Consider the following 21782-nt stretch of genomic DNA (forward strand, 5'->3'; position numbering starts at 1 on the left):
ATGCTCCCTCCTGTGAAAATACCCTGGAAGCCTGGCCTCCCTTTTCGGTAGATATACTGAAAACCATTTTTAAGAACATCAAGTCCGGCTCCCCCAGGGATCCTATCCCGATTAAAATAATTAAACAACTGGACGATCGCTCCCTGGAAATCATCGTAGATACGCTTAACTCCTCGTTTGAACTTTCTACAGTCCCGACCCTCTGGAAACACGCCATGATGACGCCATTGCTAAAAAAGCCCACAGCAAATCCGGAAAGTCCAGCCAACTACAGACCCATATCCCTGCTCCCTGCCTTCTCCAAATGCTTGGAGAGACACGTCCACTCGGTCCTATCCACCTTTGCCGAAGAAAACTCGCTTTTGCACCCCTCACAATCGGGTTTTCGGGCTGGTTTCTCGACAGAAACCACCCTTCTAGGAGTTACGGAACACATCCGGAATCTCCTCGATAAAAGTCAGACGGTCGCGCTCGTGCTTTTAGATCTGAGCGCGGCCTTTGACACCATATCCCACGAAACTCTCATCAAGGCATTATACAGAAATGGTGTCCGTGGAAAAGCGCTTAACTGGATTCGATCCTTCCTGGCGGAACGGACTTTCCAAATAACATCCTCACTGGCCTGTTCCGACACCTTCAATGCCCCCCACGGCGTGCCACAGGGATCTATATTGAGTCCCCTGTTTTTTTAATCTTTACCTCAGACCCCTAGCTGACTTAGCCGAAAAATCTGGACTTACCCTCATGACCTATGCCGACGATTCCCAAATTATATTCTCCCTATCTGAATCCTGTCCGACATCCCCATCTCTCCTCAAATCAGGGCTTCAAAACATCCTTAATTGGATGACAAGAAACCAATTAAAGCTCAATGGAGACCAGACAGAGATTCTTCTCTTAGGAAAACGTCAAGATCTTTGGAATCCTTCACACTGGCCAAACCAGATGGGTAATTTTCCTACCCCAGTGACTCAAGCTCGTAATCTGGGAGTCATCTTGGATAGCTCCCTCTCCATGAGCCAACAGGCCAACAAAGTTGTTGGCCTCTGCCTTACCATCATCAAATGGCTGAGGAAAATCATTTGGATGCTGCCCTCTTCCACTCAAAAGACCGTAGTCAATGCCCTCATAACATCACGGCTTGACTACGGCAACATTCTGTACCTTGGCTCAAATAAAGCGGTAGTCAGTCGACTACAACTTGTCCAGAACGCTGCAGTCCGACTACTGTGCAGAATCCCTAAAAATTCCGGAGTCTCGAGTTACCGTCGGGAACTCCACTGGCTCAGGGTAGAAAGCAGAATCCGTTTTAAAGCCCTGAACTACATTTTCAGAATCAAAGCAGGTACTGCACCCAAATACCTTCTAGCTCTGGCTCACCCCTATACTCCCAAGCGTAATCTTCGCTCGCAATCAGCTGCCAACTTCTGTGTACCAAGATTCAAATTGGCAAGAATGGGAGGCAGATCTTTCGGCCACCTTGGACCATCCCTCTGGAACGCACTCCCTCCCTTCATTCGAAAGGAGGAAAACCATGTCAGGTTCAGAAGGCACGTCAAGACCTGGCTATTCGAACAATAACAAGAATAGCCAGTAAATTCTCCTGACATCCTTATGCTGTGTGGGAAACCCTTTTTGGGTAGCTGTAGCGCCTTACAAACTTAAAAAATAAATAAATAAATAAAGAGACAGGCAGAGAGATAGAGAAAGAGAAAGATAGAGAGAGAGAGAGAGAGAGAGAGAGAAAGAAAGGGACAGACTGAGACAGATAGAGACAGAGACAGATAGAGATAGAGCTAGATAGAGACAAATACAGAGAGAGACAGAGATGGACATAGGGACAGAGACAGAGAGAGAAGGACAGATAGAGACAGAGACAAATAGAGAGAGAGACACGTAGAGACAGATAGAGACAAATACAGATAGACAGAGACTACTAGAGACAGCTAGAGACAGAGATAGATGGAGACAGAGAGATAGAGATAGAGAGAGATGGAGAGAGAGATAGCGATAGATAGAGAGATAGAGAGATAGAGAGAGAGAGATTGAGAGCAAGATAGACAAAGAAATAGAGAGAGAGATAGAGATAGAGACAGACAGAGAGAGAGACAGACAGAGACAGACAAATAGAGACAGAGACATGGAGATAGACAGAGATAACAGACAGAGACAGACACACACAGAGACAGATAGAGACAGACACACACAGTGACAGATAGAGACAGACACAGACAGGGATAGATAGAGACAGAGACAGACAGAAACAGAGAGATAGAGACAGATGCAGATAGAGACAACAGATAGAGACAGACAGAGATAGATAGAGAGAGAGACAGAGACGGACACAGATAGAGACAGATAGCGATAGAGACAGAGAGAGACAAATACAGATAGAGACAGCTAGTGACAGAGACAGCTAGAGACAGAGACAGATAGAGACAGAGACAAAGATAGAGGCAGAAACAGATAGAGACAGCGGTAGAGATAGAGACAGATGGAGACAGAGAGATAGAGATGGAGAGAGAGAGAGAGAGAGACAGAGAGATAGAGACAGATAGAGACAACAGATAGAGACAGACAGAGACAGATAGAGACAGAGACAGACAGAGACAGGGACAGACAGAGACAGATAGAGATAAATACAGATAGAGACAGCTAGAGACAGAGACAGCTAGAGGCAGAGACAGATAGAGGCAAAGACAGATAGAGACAGAGACAGATAGAGACAAATACAGAAAGAGACAGCTGGGGACAGCTAGAGACAGAGACAGCTAGAGAAAGAGACAAATAGAGATAGAGACAGAGACAGATAGAGGCAGAGACAGATAGAGGCAAAGATAGAGGCAGAGACAGATAGAGGCAAAGATAGAGACAGATACAGATGGAGACAGAGAGATGGAGAGTGACAGATAGAGAGTGACAGAGAGAGAGAGAGAGAGAGAGACAGAGACAGACAGATAGATAGAGAGAGAGATAGAGATAGAAAGAGAGAGAGAGAGAGATAGAGATAGTGATAGATAGAGATAGATAGATAGATAGATAGATAGATAGATAGATAGATAGATAGATAGATAGATAGATAGATAGATAGATAGATAGATAGATAGATAGATAGATAGAAAGCGAGATAGAGAGATAGAGAGATAGATAGATAGATAGATAGATAGATAGATAGATAGATAGATAGATAGATAGATAGATAGATAGATAGATAGATAGATAGATAGATAGATAGATAGATAGATAGATAGATAGATAGATAGATAGATAGATAGAGGGAGGGAGAAAGAGAGAGAGATAGAGAGATAGAGAGATAGAGAGATAGACAGATAGATAGATAGATAGATAGATAGATAGATAGATAGATAGATAGATAGATAGATAGATAGATAGATAGATAGATAGATAGATAGATAGATAGATAGATAGATAGATAGATAGATAGATAGATAGATAGATAGATAGATAGATAGATAGATAGATAGATAGATAGATAGATAGATAGATAGATAGATAGATAGACAGACAGATAGATAGAAAGTTTGTGAGTACCCATGATCTATAACATGATTTATATTTGTAATTGCAACAGTTTAATTAAAGGAGAGGTCATGGGCATTACATTTGGTGTATGACTTATGGTTTGCTTGGCTGTTGTGTGAGTTATGGATTGTGCTCCTATCCATAACTTTCAAATTTCAGTGGTTGCAAATTTCAGATTTAATTTCTAACCATAACTGCACTTTAACTGTCATAATGACTCTTTTTGAGGTGAATATGTGACTAGGTATATACGTGTGTGTGTGTATATATATATATATTCACTGAAAAAACCATAGGTTTCACACATGTTATAGTTAGCGGAAATTTTACTGATAAAAAACCAATGAAATTGCCCCGTTATAGTTAGTGCTGGCAACTATAACTCACGCGACCGCAATCCTCTGCTGATGCTAATACTGTATTTAGACACTTATTTGCCCATGTCTTCTTCCATACATTTTTAGCTATACATATATTACAAATATTTTTTTTTATAAAGACACATATGTCATCAGCAGAAGATTGCGGTTGCGTGAGTTATAGTTGCCAGCACTAACTATAACGGGGCAATTTCATTGGTTTTTTATCAGTAAAATTTCCGCTAACTATAACATGTGTGAAACCTATGGTTTTTTCAGTGAATTTGCAAGGTTTTTTAAATGCTAATTCCTAACTATAACGTGTGTGAAACCTATGGTTTTTTCAGTGAATTTGTACGGTTTTTTAAATGCTAAGTTACTTTACGCCATTCGAGGCGTGCGCGGCCACTTAACGCAGTGCGTTCCGTGCACGGTTTTTATCAACTTTAATAAGCCCTGTACATTTGGTGGCCTTCGGCCACCAAAAGCACAGGGGGTGGGGTCAATGTGGATAGTGTTTTTTTTATTTCGATTTTATAATTTCATGTTGCCAAAATATAGTTTTTTTACTGATTTACTAAGCCCTGTACATTTGGTGGCCTACGGCCACCAAAAGCACAGGGGGTGGGGTAAGTGTGGATAGTGTTTTTTTTATTTCTATTTTTTACCGTACGCTTACGGTAAGCGTACGGTAAGCGTACTCGGCGAAATTGCCGAAAAAAAAATAAAACCGTTTTTGCTCTTGGGGGATGTTTGGGAACTCCCTCAACATGACTATGTGGGAGGGAGTTGTCAAAACAGCCCCGTAACATGTTTTTGGGCATCATGTTTGATAAATAACACTCAGTGCGAGAGACAAAATGGCGGACGCCGCTTCCTGGTTTCGGCCGATTCGAATGTTTACTAAGATCTAAGAGCCAATCAGAATCGCGCTCGCGCACGCCACCGTACGCGTACGGTAAGCGTACGGTAAGCGTACGGTAAGCGGGCTCAGATATATATATTGATTTAAAGGCTATTTTCTCAGAATCTACTGAACAGATTTACACCAAACCTACAAAAGGCACTTCCTTGACATAGGGACTACCTCTCTGCCAAATTTCTAGTAATTCTGTTCAGCCGTTCGGGCTGTAGCTCTGTCTAAAGGTCCTATGGAAAAATGCATGGGAAAAACGCGTTTTGGGACCCCCCTTTTATCTCAGCCCCCGCTTGACGAATCCCCCCGAGACTTTCAGGGTAAGAGCGGAGCGTAGCGCCCCACCTATTTTGAGAAATTCGCGAGGATTCATCGACCGGCGCCAAAGTTATTCAAAATAGAATGTTGCGGATTTCCTATGGAAAAGGGGTCCTAACTATAACTACCTACTGGCGACCGCCAGTAGGTAATATATATATATATATATATATATATATATATATATATATATATAATGTATATATATAAACGATCGTCACAAACATCCAAGAAACGATGTCCAGGCCACTTGATTCTTGTCAGCGTGTCTTTATTTTACAAACGCCCAGTCACTCAACGCGTTTCGGAGGGAGACCTCCTTGCTCACGAGTACGAGTGTACGTAGTCTCACAGTGTTTATACATATCATGTGACACACCTCTTCGTGGTGAAAATAGAAAACAGACTCAATATTATTGCGTACAATTGCGGAGCTAGAATGCATACTAAATACACGTGTATTGTCTTCATCGGTACAGAGAGCGAGATCACCTTACTTTAGCATTAATGGCTAAATATAAATCATCACTTATTCATAATTGTGGCAATACATTTAAACACGTAGCTAGCGCTTGGCAACCACAATGTGCTGGTAAATACAACACCCTTAGCATATTTGGTTGTGGCAAATCCATTGTTTACATAATATTCGCATACTTGCAAAATACACAATAATGGCTTATTTGCATATTTGAATTTGTGCATATAGGTAAAACTGTGTATGTCGTCTTCTAATATACACAATGATGGCTCAACCCCAAGTGGGCCTTCAAGTCGAGCTACTAAGTCCAGTGCCCAGTGGGCAAACCAGTCGAACCCCAAAAGTCCACATTCAAACAGTATGTGATGAAAAAACTCACTCATATCTCCACCATGGATGATTCAACAGTACGGTCTTGCATTAAATTCTCCTTAAAAGACTCACCAAGGGCCTGCAGAATAAAGTGAATAAAAAGAAGAGGTGAGGAACCATTCCAATCATTCGTGACTATTTACATACACTACATCATTATAAAACCAAAGGAGTTGTACTTGCAAGCAATAAAATCATTATACTTTGTTCAGGACGGGACCACACATCTCACAGCCATAGTCATTGAAGCATCTAACTCTAAGGAAATGTATTAACCTAGGTGTACTGCTAACGCCTCATCACAACTATGTCCCTCTGGCTGCATTGTACGGTATTTGATGATTAATCTAGATTCCAACCGTCTCAGCTCTTGGATCCTGTCACCCCCTCGCTCTCTTACGGGGACATTATCCAGGACACAAAATGAAATGAGGCTGTTATTGCTCTTATGGTAAGTGGCGAAGTGTCTCGCCACCGGGTATTGCCTATCATGGTTCTTAATTACCCTTAAATGCTCTAGCACCCGTTTTTTGGCTTGATGTATCATGCTACCTATATAATACTTATCACAGGGGCATTTAAGGGCATACACTGCATATTCTGTGTTGCATGAGAAGTTTTTGAGAATTTTGAAAGGCTTACATTGTGAGGAAAGCTTGACTTCTTTAACGTTACCACTATATTTACACGCTTTGCACCTGCCACAAGTGTAGAACCCCTGTACAGTACTCTTTTTGGTTTCTGGAAGAATCAATGTTTTGCATACCATATCTTTCAATGATTTAGGTTTACGATAAGTTATTGGGGATAGTCAAGAATTCCTTGTGCTAAATCTTTATCTGTTTTTAACACATTCCAAAATTTACTCAGGGCTCTTTTAACCTCCCAGGATTGCTGGTTGAAGTTAGTTATGAATCGTGCATTTCCTGTCATTTTAGATTCATCTTGTTTTGTTTTTCAGTAAGTCATTCAGCTCTATCTCTTTTATTTGCTTCATCAAGAGCTTTCTCTATACAGTTTTTAGTGTATCCTCTTCCTTTGAACCTCTCACACATTGTTCTACTCTCAGTTTCAAAGTCATCAACGGTGCTACAATTCCGTTTGGCACAGAGAAGCTCGCCCAAAGGGATACTGTTAATGAGACTGTTTGGGTGGCAGATATGTGCGTGCAATAAGCTGTTTCCAACTGTCTCTTTTCTAAAGAGCGCCGTGGTCAATTTGCTTTCTTTGATCTTGATTTTTAAGTCAAGAAATTCAATTGTTTCCTTGTTAATATGACTTGTGAATGAGAGGTTAAGTGAATTAGTGTTCAATATGTCGACAAATTCTTTGGCTTCCTCTTCACCGCCCTCCCATATGCAAAAAATATCATCTATGTACCTTACCCATGTTTTGACCTACGTTTTAAATTGGTCAAGGGGTCTGACTACTTGCTCCTCCCACCAGCCCAGGTAGAGACCTGCAAAGCTGGGGGCGAAGCAAGTACCCATCGCAGTTCCAAGGATTTGATGGTAAATTAATCCATCAAACAGGAAAAAATTCTGTGTTAAACAAGTTTCGATCATGTCCAATATCATTTCTGTATGAAGTAAAAAAGATACTGATCTGTTTCCCAAGAAATATCTACATGCTTTGATTCCCATTTCATGCGGGATGCTCGTGTAGAGGCTATTAACATCTAATGTCATCAGTAAACAGCCTGAATGCCAGCCCACTTTGTCAATCCTGCGTAAAAAATCTCCCGAGTCTTTCAGGTAAGAGGGGAGTTTTTGCACTAAAGGCTGTAGAAAAAAATCTACATACCTGGAAGTATTCTCTAAGCAGCTTCCCCTGGAGGAAGCAATAGTCCTTCCCGGGGGATTAGTCAGGTTTTTGTGGAGCTTAGGGAGTAGGTAAAGGGCCGGTATTTTGGGATATTTACATTTCAAAAAGTTGTACTTTTCTAATTCCAGTAAGCCCCTATCTTTCCAATCCCTTAACTGTTCCTGGTATTTATTGTTATTTGCTTCATACAACTGCTTGGTGCTCCTTTCATATCTACTTGTGTCACTCAGTTGTGAGAGACTTTCATTGATATACATTTCTTTAGAAAGCACCACAATATTACCTCCCTTGACGGATTTTTTAACTACAATTTGATTGTCATTCTTAAGGCTCTGTATTGCTGCAACCTGTGTCATAGTTAAATTACTCTTCACATATTTAACTTTTTTAGATAACTTGCCAAACTCATTCATGACCCCCTTCTCAAAAATGTCTATTGCTTCATTTGCAATTTGGGGCAGAAGGATTGATTTAGGTGTGAACCCACTATCAAAATTAAGATCCAGTCTTATGTTCTCATTGATAAGATTCAAAATGGGATCCTCGTTTAAATTAGGGTCCCCTTCAAGATCATGTAGCAAATGTAACATTTCAACATCACAAATCTGGATGTTGCTTGGTTGCTCTTGGTTTCCTGTCGCCTGTTCTCTAACTTTTGCTGCAAACCACTTCTTAAGCCTGAGTTTACGTGTAAATTAGAATAAGTCAATTCGGCTTTGCGTATACTCAAAGTTAGCTGAGGGACAGAATGAAAGCCCATAAGACAATACCTCAATTTCGGCCTCATTGAGCTTCCGTTTGGAGAGGTTAATAACCATTTTGTTGTCCTTCATTTTGCTTTCTTCTGGCCCCTCGTTCTTCTTCCCACAGGGCTTGTTATCTCTTCTCTAACAGAGGTATTTGACCTGCCGTCGCCTCTGCCTCCTCTTCCGCGTCCTCTTGGACCTCCGGCATTGAGCTTGCTCTGTGTAGCTAGTCTGCCTTGAGCTATCAGGGAGAATTCTTTTAAAATTTGTTCTTTTGGGCCCAAGTCTTTGAGCTTGTACCTTGGCATTCGCCATCAGTTACTGGCGTTTCTACCTCTTCGTGTCCACCTGTCGTTGATTCCGTGGTTTGTGGTTCAGTTCCGTCCGGAGATCTCAATTTATTTTGTTTGGGTTCAGGGGTGACTGGTTTAGCACACAGATGATCATACTTCTTTGCGAAGGTTAAAACCTGTCCCTTCTCGTAGTCCACCAAGTCGCGCAAAAACTTCCTTTGCTTTTTTTCTCTTATTTCCTTCTCAATTCTTTCAAGCCTCACATCCATTTTGGCCATGTCAGTTTCGAACTCCTCTTTTTCACAGGCTAGTTTCAAACTTGCCACTAGTTCTTCAATCTCCTCAGCAATTCTCTCACAGTCTTTGTTGGCATATTTTACCAGCAATTTTAGCATGACCAAAGAGCATTGGTGGCTATTGTTGGCCCATTCCTCCACTAGGTCAGGATCCGATTCATTAAAAGTGGGTGTAGTATAAATCCTGAGTCCTCTTGGGATACGACCCGCTTCAACATACTTCTGCAAGGTGGTTGATTCCCACCATTTATTCTGTTCAATTTTAAGCAATTTCCATAGTTTATTCCATATATATATATATACACATCCTTAGTTCACAGCTCATATACCGCAATGTTTATCGGTTCAAGCTGGCGAGGACCACAGGTTAGTGCTTCAGTATCTTATTTTAATAGTTGGCCATTACGCGTTTCGGTCCAGCCGGACCTTGATCACATGACAACGCCGATGTGTTTTCCCACCAGATTTAAAGTGACCAGTGCATTGGTAATTGATACAATTGAATAGGCATCGAAGACGTACTTTCACGTAGTGTTTTGAAACTTTCCAATGTCCATTATTTGCATTTTGTGGTGACATGCCTTTTCGTTACGATAATACCTTTTCTAAACAATTGTTTTAATATCTGTATAAATACATGAATGAAAATAGGTAAAACCAGTAAAAAAGGGGAAACTTCACTTCAACTACTATTGCACAATAATCGAATAAATAGATGAATAAATAAATAAATAATAATTACTTATTTAAAAGATTTTTTTCTGAAGTTACAATAAATATTATATAAAAAACAGTTTTCACCCATTTGTAAAAAAATATATGTGAACGATTTTTTTTTTTTGCCTAAATGCAGCTTGTCTATAGTGCAAATATATTTATCTTTCAACCATGGAAGATCTTTGAAATGATTCTTCCCCTATTCCATCCTGACGCATTCCCAAATATTGAAAAGTGCTTGTGCAAAATTTTAATACCATAGTGACTGATCCCATTTTTGTTGCAATCCCCAGGATTTCTCCGTGATTAAAACAGTGCAAAAAGTGTCGTTGGGTTAAAAACCACTGTTTTCGTGGTTTGGGTTGGTCGGGCAGCCTCATTTCTATAAACATAAACATCGGATCCTCTATGTATAACAAGAGCAAAAATGTATTTATCCAGTCCCATGTAATGGAAGAAAATGTAAGAATAGATGGAACAACTAGAATGTCTAAAACATTGTAGATAAAATATCTAAAAAATCTATTGTAAATATGCATTGGGGAGGGAAAGAGAGAAAGAGAACGCACGTAAATGGAGGACTTTAAAAGAAAGTGTCTATGAGTGTTGTGCTTTCCTATAGGCACGCATAGAAGTCCTCCGTGGTATTTATACCTCCTGGGACTTTACTGTCTAAATTTAGAATATATCTAGTTTCTAGTTTCCTGAGGAGCCCCTCTCTATCCCCTTCTCTCCTGTTGATAGACACCGTGTCAATCAAGTAATATGCAAAATCTTTAAGATTGCTGTCATGTACCTTCTGGAAGTGTCTTGCTAGAGGGTGAGTTGGATCATGATTTTTAATTGCCCCGATGTGCAGTAGGATCCTTTTATTTGCTCGTAGTTTGGTACTTACCACGTATTTAAGTTTACATGAGCATTCTAAGATAAAAATTGGATAGTCTGTTTGCAGTGCAATGGTTTGTTTATTTCTATTTCTTTTGCACTGAATGCAGTGTTGTATGTTCCTTTATTCATTTCAAACTGGCATGCTTTGCAGCTTTTGCACTTAGTGAAACCCTTTCGGTATTTAAGCCAATTAGATTGATCTGTGGTTTCTAAGCTGCTTTTGACCAGACTATTGCGCATAGACGGCGCTCTACGATATGTAATGCCCAGGTTGCGTGGTAATTTGCCCCCTATGATTGGATCACTTTGTGCTTTGCCAATTGCGCTGCATGATGCTTTTGATTGTTTTTTGTTGGGCGCTGTAGGCTACAATTAATCTTACCTCCATGGGATCTTCAACTGGATGGAGGACCAGCTCCTCCCACCAGCCCATGTGGAGACAGGCATAGCTGGGAGAGAAGCTGTACCCCATTGCCTCACCGCGTAATTGTTGGTAATATGTGCGATCGAATAAGAACACATTGTTATTCACGCAAAAATTTGTCATATTGATTAGTATCATATTGTGAGTGGGCAAGGTTGTCTTGTTCTTAGCAAAGTAATGTTCAAGGGCTTTTAGCCCGTCTTTGTGGTTAATGCTGGTGTATAAAGCCACTACATCAAGGGTCATTAAGAGATAGTTATTTTAGACTTGGTCATTAGCAAACGGTTTCTATCCTGACTCCCTGTTTTAGTGATTGCAGCCTCTACTGTTTTTTCCTTTTTTTGCTGTGCTTTGATAAGATCATTGGGGTTGCTGCACACCCACTTAAGTCGCAACATTTCCCCATAGGGGATACTCTCTACCAAGTGTGTCGGATGGAAGCTTGAATGGTGAAGTCCTGAATTGCCAGTAGTTTCCTTTCTATATATCCTAGTCTCTAGTGTGTTGTGTTCTAGGTATATTTCAACATCAAAGAAATTATTTTTTTTTGTCACTGATCGTTTTCGTAAAGTTTAAATTGATGTTGTTTTGATTAATAGTATTGACAAATTCAGTTGCTTCCAATTTTGAGCCCTCCCACACAATAAATATGTCATCAATAAAACACAAATACAATTTTATATTCTTTTGCATGTAGTTCTTGTGTGTGATACCTAGGACCAGCTCCTCCCACCAGCCCATGTGTAGACAGGCATAGCTGGGAGAGAAGCTGTCCCCCATTGCCACACCGCGTAATTGTTGGTAATATGTGCGATCGAAAAAGAACACATTGTTATTCAAGCAAAAATTTGTCATATTGATTAGCATCATATTGTGAGTGGGCAAGGTTGTCTTGTTCTTAGCAAAGTAATGTTCAAGGGCTTTTAGACCATCTTTGTGGTTAATGCTGGTGTATAAAGCCACTACATCAAGGGTCATTAAGAGATAGTTATTTTTCCCTTTAAAATCTTTAAGTTTTGCAATGAAATCACTTGTATCACTGATATATGAGGGCAATGTTTGGACAAAGTCGTGCAGGAAAAAGTCTATGTATTTGGATACATTTTCTAGTATGCTGTCCTGTGCCAAAATTATCGGTCTTCCTGGTGGTTTATGGGCATTTTTATGTATCTTTGGTATGAGATATATATTTGGTACTTTAGGGGTTTCTTTTTTAATAAATTTGTACTCACCCATAGTTAGAAGTCCTGCGCTCTTCCATGCAACCAGTTTGCCATAAAAGTCATTGTAAATAGCTCTTAATTCCAACATATTGCTTTTACGATAGCAGGATCTGTCATTTAATTGTGAGAGGGCTTCCTCCACATAGTCTTTTTTTGCCCATAAAACGAGGTTGCCCTCTTTATCAGAGTTTCTGATTACAATGTTGTTATTTTTTTTGCAATTTTGACACCAATTGATTGTATTGACAGTTCCTCGAATTCGATTTCAGTTTTTTGTTTTGTATTTTAAAATTTAATTTTGGGGTTTCACTTATCACATTTTCATTAAAAATGTCAATTCCATCCCTTGGTGATATTGGATTGAATGTCGATTTTTTCTTGAAGGGCGTCTTTTTTCTGGTTATACTTGTAACCTGGATTTCACTGTTGTGGCTTTGATCCTGGTTATCTGCTTTCTGGGAATCAACTAGATGAATCAAAACCAGCCCTGGCAAAGAGCTCGGCCGGCCCCCCTGGGAGCAGCCGAGCTGTTTGCCAGGGCCCGTTTCCGCCGATTTTGTTACAGGGCCGGTTTTGCTGCTATGCTGCAAAAACAGCCCTGTAACAAACACGGCCCCCAGGGGCCTAAAATCAGCCCCCACCTGGCGGCCCACCGGGGAAATGCCCGGTGCCCGCTACGGCCAGTCCGGCCCTGAATGCAGTCCGTTTCCTCTTGTAGTTCCATCAAGGTTTCCAACAATATTATGTCTGATGTTGTGACCATTTCTTGAGTGATGTTGGGTTGTTCTTCCATGTCAGGATTTGGATTGTCAATTTTTTGGCGAATTGCAAAGTGTTTTTGTAATTTTAATTTTTTGACAAAGCGATACACATCCATTCTTGTATTCGCATAATCAACGTTAGACTCCGGGCAGTATGAGAGTCCCAATGTATTTGTTTTTCAGCTTGATTGAGGTCAATATCTGTGAGATTGATCATAGTTTTCGAAATATCCTCATCTTCTACTGCTGCTTGCGATTCCACCAGCCTCTTCCGCGCCTCTTGTTGGGAGCAGGCCTTTCTTCTTGCCTTTTGCCTCTCCCTGCGCCTGTGGTTTCACCTCTTCCTACTACATTCCTTTGGATCCTTGGGCGGGATGTTTGTCTCCGCTCCTGAGACAAAAAATCCAATTCCTGTGCTGGTGTTAATTTTGGGCGTGTTTCACTCATGCTTGCTTGTCGTAACTCATTTTCCACTTCACTTTCCACAGCCGAACTCCAATCTGACCTGGAAGTGTCACTTTGTCCTCCTTTGTTTGTGGGGGCTTTCAATGTTTGGTCATTTTTTGTTTTATTTTTATTATTTTTTAATGTGTCATATTTTTGTGAGAAAGAAAAGATGCGGCCCGTCTTATAGTCGACTCTGTCGCGGTGAAACTTAAATGCTTTGCGCTCTTTGACTTTATCTTCTTCTTTGCGCAGTCTCACTGTCATTTCTTCCCTTCATTTTTTTATTTCCTTGTCTTTATTCATTTGATTTAGCTCTCCATTCAGTTGTTCTATTTGGTCCTGTAATTTCACTCTGTCAACTCCTACATATTTGACCAAAATTTCCATTAACTTTTTTGAAGAATCGAGGTTGCACAGGGCCTAATCTCTCATTATGTCGAGATTCGGTTGGTCATAGCTGGGTGCTATAAGGATTCACAGTCCTCTGGGAATCCTCCCTATGTAGAGGTACCTCTGTAATGACTTATGCTCCCACTGTTTTCCCTGCTCCGCCCGCATGAGTTTTTCTAAATTTCTCATTTTCTCCTTTACATTGCTTGTTGCAGGGTTTGGATTTACACTTCTTTGACTCGACATTGCATCGTTTGGGGGTATGTTAGTAAACATTTCTAAGGCAGCCGCCTCCCGGTCCCTCAGCGTGTCGGCCGACATGTTTGGTCAAATTCGAATTTGAATAAGCATGGTTAGTAACGAAAAGGGAAGAACACCAACAATGTGGCCCTTGTCGCTCTCCACTCGCACACCACTCTCCCCGCAATGCCTCCTGCTGATCCTACCTCTCGTAGTTGTCTGCATCCAACGGGTCTTCCGACACGGCGGAAGCTGACACCATTCAGGCAGTCCAATCTTTGGCAGCAGGGGGGCGACAAGAAGAAATCCTTTTTTTGCTTCCGGTACAAGACCACAAGAGTGAGCTTTTTGTTTACTCGTCGCCTCTTCGGGAGTGGGTGTTCGCGTTCAACTGGTGAAAGCTAAACCAGTTCCAATATCCTTAGTTCACAGCTCATATAACGCAATGTTTTTCGGTTCAAGCAGGTGCGGACCACAGGTTAGTGCTTCAGTATCTTATTTTAATAGTCGGCCATTACGCGTTACAGTCCAGCCAGACCTTGATCACATGACAACGCCAATGTGTTTTCCCACCACATATAAAGTGACTAGTGCATTGGTAATTGGTACAATAGGCATAGAAGACATACTTTCACATAGTGTTTTGAAACTTTCCAATGTCCATTATTTGCATTTTGTTGTGACATGCCTTTTCGTTACGATAATACTTTTTCTAAATAATTGTTGACAATTATACACATATATATATTTTTACACACACAAGCACATATATATATATATTGCACAGAATTCTCCCCACAGTTCCGATAGGAAAGAAGGCGAGCCACACCGATCTTGCTGCAAAATAATAGGTTTATTTACACGAGGGGGCAGAAGACGCGTTTCGGCTGTCAAGCAGCCTTGGTCACATGACCTCTTCAGTGAACCAGGAAGTATATAATACAAATACGCGTTAAGCACGTTGCAGCGTGCACAAAGTGACAGTGAAGACAGACTTAGACAATCGTAGGATTAAACAAAACTTTGCATATTAGTCTCGAGTTATCAAACTGTAGTAGTCACGACCCACAATATCAGCAGTTCAAATAATTCATTGCTGGAACAACCATACAATAATTCAAAATAAAGTGCATAAGGTATAGAGTCATTGCTTGTTGACAATCATTTGTAACGAAATTCTTGATAAAGTCAATCATTTGTGTCAGTGCATCATGAATAAAGTTTTGCAGACGGGGAGTGATCCTACGCGGTAGACCTGCATATAATACAGAATACTGACATGTAAAAGGTATAGTATACTAATAAGTTGGTCATAGATGATGTTATGTATCCATATGTACAGACTGAAGGTGCAAGGTGAAGGTATAGTACCCTTATATTTGCATCTGTGCATATTAATCCAGTGAGGGATGTGCGCATAACAGGAACTTTACCAATACGTCATGTCCGTGACTATTTGTAGTGAACTGGTCTATCCGTGAACCCCCAAGCTGCAACAACAAGAAAGAATAGTATTACATTAGTGCTTGACATGTAATATGACATTACAGCGATCATAAAGCATCAATACTCAGGATAAAGCATATATGGCTCGGGTTTACGCATGGTCTATCGAGCATGACATACCAGACATGAGAAAAAGAAAACATAACACGATTGTCCATTATATACAAAGTGAAGATAAAATCAATATCATAGAAGAGAAAAACAACTGGTTTCATAAAGGGACAAGCCTGGATAAAAGAACTCATATAAGGAATCTACAAATGTGAATACATTTCTTCATCGTTATTAAGCCCTATCGGAAAAAGGCTGCCTGTCTGTAATATGAAACGAGATTCTAGTCTCCTGAGGGACTGTATCCTGTTGCCACCTCTGGGATGTTTGGGCACACTGTCAAGCGCAAAAAACTTTGCTTTGGTCCAGTCACTGGAATGGTATTCCCTGAAATGTCTGGCAGTGCCGTAACTTAGATCTTGGTTAGTGATTGCTCGCCAGTGTTCCAAGATGCGTTTCTTGATTGGAAACGTAGTGGACCCTATATACCATTTGGGGCATGGACAGGTGATGGCATAAACTGTATAGTCAGTGTTACAGTGGATCAATTTTGGAATCCTCCACAGTTTCCCTGTCTTCTGCAGGGTGACCTCTTTGACATCATCAGAATGACTACATGCTTTGCATTTTCTGCATCGCTTAAAGCCCTTACCCTGTTCCAGCCAGGTCCCTTTCTTGGGTTTGAAATGGCTATTGACCAGTAGATCTTTCAGGGATGGATTCTTCCTGTACGAGAAGGATGGATTAGGTCCAATCCTAGCTGACAATAGGGTATCCTTTGTAAGGATATCCCACCTTTTCCTCAGAATATTTCTCAATTGATCTGCCTGGGTGGAAAAAGTAGTGATAAATCTAAGTGGTGTTATGTCAGTAGGAGTGGTTTTCTGCGCTCTCATTGTTTTGAAAAGGGCCTCAGTTCTGTTGATATTATCTACTTTACGTACCCCCTTCTCAAGCATTTTATCAGTAAAACCTCTCTCTCTAAATCTGGTCAGCATATCTTTTTTTGTGTTTAGGTAGGTCTCCTCTGTGCTGCAATTGCGTTTCGCTCTGAGTAGTTCTCCGTAAGGGAGACTCCACCTGAAACTGGGCATGTGGCAGCTCGTCGCGTGCAAAATGCTGTTCCCAGATGTTTCTTTCCTAAAAAGGGTTGTGGCTAGGGTGTTGTTAATGATGTTCAGTTTGATATCTAGAAAATTTACAGTCTGCTGGCTGTGTGCCATAGTAAACCTCAAGTTCATACGATTGTCATTCAGAGAATTGTAAAACAAAAATAGATCGCTTTCCATACCTTCCCAAATGAAGAAAATATCGTCAATGTACCTGAGCCAGAGATGGATGTTTTTAGTCCACCTGTCCAGGTCCTCGCTCCAGAGCACTTGCTTCTCCCACCAGCCCACAGTGAGATTCGCGTAGCTGGGAGCGAAGCAAGTGCCCATCGAAGTACCCTGCGTTTGTTTGTACCAGCTGCCATTGAACATAAAAACATTCTCAGTGAGGCACATTTCAATCATTTGGAGGATCATTTGTGTGTGGCCAAGCAGGTGTACACTTCTGGTTTTAAGAAAGTCCTGACAGGCTCTTATGCCGTCGGGATGGCGAATATATATATAGATGAAAATATCAATATATATATCAAATACAAACCGATTACGTCGCACTCCGGGGATTTGTAAATTTCACATTTATTTGAAGATAATATATGCATCTACCAAACACCAGTGTCTCGTTTCAACTGTTTCAGTCTTTTTTAAAGTGGATGCGTCCTATAAAAGTCTCTATTTATACCTTTGACTCTATAATCCATTAAGAGGTATTATGGTATAAACAGAGACTGCAAAAGGACTCATCCACTTTGAAAACTGTGCGTTTAAGATGGCATGTTTTAACTGACATCTTCACCTACCTATAACGTCACTTTAACCTTTATTTTTTTCAGTGAATTTCTAGGGCTTTTTATATGTAAGTAATATTTTATTACCATACTTATAGACAGCCCCCTCTGGGGGTCGGCCACAAGGCCTGGCCTGTGACCAGGCCCTGTATCCAACTCCCTGCAAACAATTAACACTGGCATGGTATGGCCTTTGGCCATGCATGGCAGAAGGTTGGCCTTAGGGCCTGGCCTGCATTCTGGCCTTACAGCCAACCCCCTATGGGTAGCCAACTTCCTCAGTGCACAGACTTCGGCCATGCACATCGGGGATTTGCTGCAGACAGCCAACCTTCTGTGCCCAGCGAAGGTTTGGCTGCAGGGCCTTACCTCTTAGCAGCCAGCCTTACGCCATACACGTCCTTCCGCAGCACTAAAATATCAAAAGTGAGCCTATTGGCTTTATGAAGGTGTGAGCATATCAACATTTATAAAGCAGATCTATCATCTTTCTCCAAAAACCATCAATTAATTTATTTAAATATGTATTTCAATAATCCACACAATGCTATGTTTATTTTGTTTTTGTTGAAAACTTTATTAGTTTATATGCAAGATAAACAAACACCCATAACATTGTACAATCCCCCCCACCACAAATAGATCCATTGCGTCACCTTACAGTATCGTCCCCAAATATCCGGCACATCACCAGTCCTGACCCAAGGCACCCACCAATATCCATCTCTTGTATTCACACCAGAAAGAAAAGACAATACATTACCACCCAGCTAGGCGCACCATTCAATCAAGGCCAGAGAGCCAAACCCCCCCCTCCCCAGACTTTCCCATATTTCATATCACATCCCCTGCCACGACAAATTTCCCTTTCCCTTAATCTACAATGTTCCATACCAACCACCCAGTCTTGCTGTTGGGGAAGTGTACTTGAGCCCCATTTCCTAGCTATGTCACGTTTCGCCACCATACATCCTAAGTTCACTAAGGTCTTGTGAAAGTTTGTGGGGTCCATCTGTCCCCATATTCCCAGCAGTGTAAGCCCAGGCAGGAGCTCCAATGGTGTCCCTGTTGCGTCCTCCAAGGTACCCCTCATCATCTCCCAGAGGCTGTTGAGGTTAGGGCAGATCCAGAGCATTTGATAACATGCGCCCTCCTGACCTTATCCCCTAAGACAATCGGGATCCGCAGCCCTGCCCAGCGTATGAAGCAGCATGCGCGTATAATTTTATGATTTTAAATTGGATCATACTGAGAGTCTCCGAGAGGGCCACCTCTGCCGCAAACATTAATGCCTCTTGTCAATCATCTTCCTCCAAGTCCCCATTATCCCGTAACCATCAATCCCATGGACCGCTCAGGGGGGTTTGTGTATTGATCAGCAGGATCTCATATATTTAGGAAATCAACTTTTCAACCACTGGGTCATCTAGTGACCTTGTTTCCAACAGTGAGTCTTCCTGCATCTCCTCATCGGGGGGGGGGGGGGCAGTGTGAAAGAGGGCAGCTCACAACTGAGCGTATTTCAAGCATTGCACAGTAGGTATCCGGTATTCTGTCGGCAAATGAGCAAATGGGACCACCCCATTGGCGCCCCAGACCTCTGTGAGGGTCGAAATGCCTATTTTGTCCCACCCTACAAAACCCGTCAGGGCTGCCACACATGTAAGCATAACACTTTCCCGGAGTGGTGTTCTCGGGGTCAGTCTTTTTCCCCACCCCATCTCTTTGGTTAGTTTCCTCCAAGTATTTCCATATCTGGACACATCTTTTATCTCTTCATCCTTTTCTCCCCCTATCCTCTGGGAGCTCGACTGATACAGAAAGGCATCAAGAGGGTCATGGCTACAGATAACAATGCATCATAGAGGGCGAATGTCTGAATGTTAGGTTTGGAAACGATATGTAAGTGTTGTAAACATTTTGAGAGCTATTGAAATGTGAAGCAGGGGTCAGAAGTGAGGTTCTAAACTTTTTCGAGGGAGTGAATGGGTCGGAGAGGAGGTTGAAAATAACCACAAATGATGCATCAGCTAAGTAGATGTGCACAGACTTGCAAGGAGCGCGATAGTAGATTTGCTCACAAGAAAATATTTGTAGGAGAGAATCCCAATAGCAATGTAATGTAATAGGAATGTATCGATTGCAGAAGTAGTTTTACCTTTGCACTCGTCTTTGACAATCAGTCCCACAGATTTTAAAAAGTCTTGTGGCTTCAGATGCTGTGTGTGACCAATGAGATCTTGGCTTCTCGGCGCCACCAGAAAGCCTGGATCATAAAGAGTTTAAACGTTGTACAATTTCTTTGCATACACGTTTTTGGAATGTGACGTATTTAAGTGGGGCTAGTCTGACCATATTTTTTTTAATAAAAAAAGGGCAGTTTGTGTCAGTTGCAGTCTAATTCATTAATGAGCAGCATGTGATAAATTCAAGCTGGAACTGCGAGCGTAGCCCGAAGCTGTCGGAGACGCCATTTTGAAACCAATTCGCTACAAATGCTGAAAGGCTATTTTTGAAAATGTACTTTTTAAAAGCACATTGGTTCGTATGAGGTATGGAAAAGAAATGCACCAAAAGAGTTTCTTACTTATAAGGTTATTATTGACTTTTAACTCTATGATAATATAATTACACTACCTATAACATCCCCCCAGCCTTCTCAAATGCAAGCCGCTTCCTTTCTCTGTGGGATCTTGTCAGGTTTAAAGCCCCAGTGTATCCATGGTTCATGCTTTCCCTCATTTGGCAATACTTTAACCGCATTTGTGGCCACAAATTTGATTGGGGAGGCACACCTGTTGGCTGTATAAGTGTAAAACTCTTTGTGTTTCTTTTGTATCATCTCTTTCTCTCATCTCCTTTTCTTTGGATAGACCCTGATATTCTTAATGGAGTTTTCATGTCTGAGGCCTTAAACCCGGTGTTTGTGGAGAACTTCCAAAAGGACCCAACGTTAACTTGGCAATACTTCGGCAGCTCTACCGGCTTCTTCCGGCTCTACCCAGGTGTGTATGCTTCATGCAAGAAGTAGTGAGTTTGCAGTTAACTATAAAGTGTAACTTCCAGACAACATGTACAAGAGATGTCCTCTCGCCTGCCACTCCATGGAACCATGTTCCTCTATCGGAGTACGTGATGAGGTGATGCTTCTGCTGAAGAAAACTACTGCTAGGTATACATTCCAACGGGTGTGGGTAAACATGATTACATTGCATTCATAATCTTGTCACGTGGTTTTCACTACAACCGTGTGCGTGACACTGTGTAAATGCTATGCCGCCCACCTCCTTGCTCTATAGTTTGAGAGTGGTGCAGGGTCTAGTCCATGATTGAACCAGGACAAGGAACAGTAATGCAGAACGAATCTGGTCTAGAACAGTGTAGGCAAGGTAAGAATTACTGGGGAGAAGGGCAAGAAATAGAAGATTAAAGGGTTGGGGTAGGAAGAATGATGGATAGGTAAAGGAGAAAAACTAGGGGAAAAAGCTCAGTCGCTGCCTTGGTTCTATTTGCCCCATCACAAACAGTTGTGATATTTACATTCATCGGACGACAAGGATATAAATGGAGAGCCTCTCATCCCAGAGACTTCCTGTTATGTAAGATACAGCCATGGCATCATATCCTGTTTATCTTCATGCCATCAGACCCTAGGGAGGGATGCATTACATTTCAATGCAAAACCGCATCTTGGAGCTCTTCTGGCATGAGATCTTTATTCAGTTCCCTAGAAATACCTTGTCCCGTCTCCTTAGCAACTGTAGCATGCTGCGAGCGGGGTTCATCAACTTTATCCCATTACAGTGTCAGATAGAAGACACCTTTGGATTCAGCAAGGGGTGCATCACATTACCACCTTGTCTCAGTGAATGTATAGTTTTCTCATGGGATTCTTTCCACAGCATCACGGTAAGAATGTTTCCCATTTTTATCTCCATTGAGTTACTGGAAAGGGATCGCCTGGCATCTCGTAGGATGGGTGTATTCTTGTTCCTACTGTTTTAATTTCCATCTCACTTTCTTAATTTTTTTAATTAGCTCAGTTCTTCTTACTTCAACATGCATTGATAGGGAGCTGGTCATTGTAGACAAA

At 41.4% G+C, this 21782-nt stretch overlaps 1 protein-coding gene across 6 annotated transcripts in view; it reads left to right on the forward strand.

Annotated features, from left to right (window-relative positions):
* The window catches only part of CACNA2D4 (calcium voltage-gated channel auxiliary subunit alpha2delta 4), a 1002329-nt gene that overhangs the window by 377725 nt on the left and 602822 nt on the right, over positions 1-21782 (forward strand). For all 6 annotated transcript variants that reach the window (XM_085652199.1, XM_085652201.1, XM_085652202.1 and 3 more), the window contains exon 6: positions 20563-20694. In XM_085652199.1, coding sequence (XP_085508325.1) covers positions 20563-20694 — 132 coding nt within the window. The remainder of the gene's footprint in view (positions 1-20562; positions 20695-21782) is intronic.

Source organism: Triturus cristatus, chromosome 4_1 (assembly GCF_964204655.1).
Source record: "Triturus cristatus chromosome 4_1, aTriCri1.1, whole genome shotgun sequence".
NCBI classification, from domain to species: domain Eukaryota; kingdom Metazoa; phylum Chordata; class Amphibia; order Caudata; family Salamandridae; genus Triturus; species Triturus cristatus.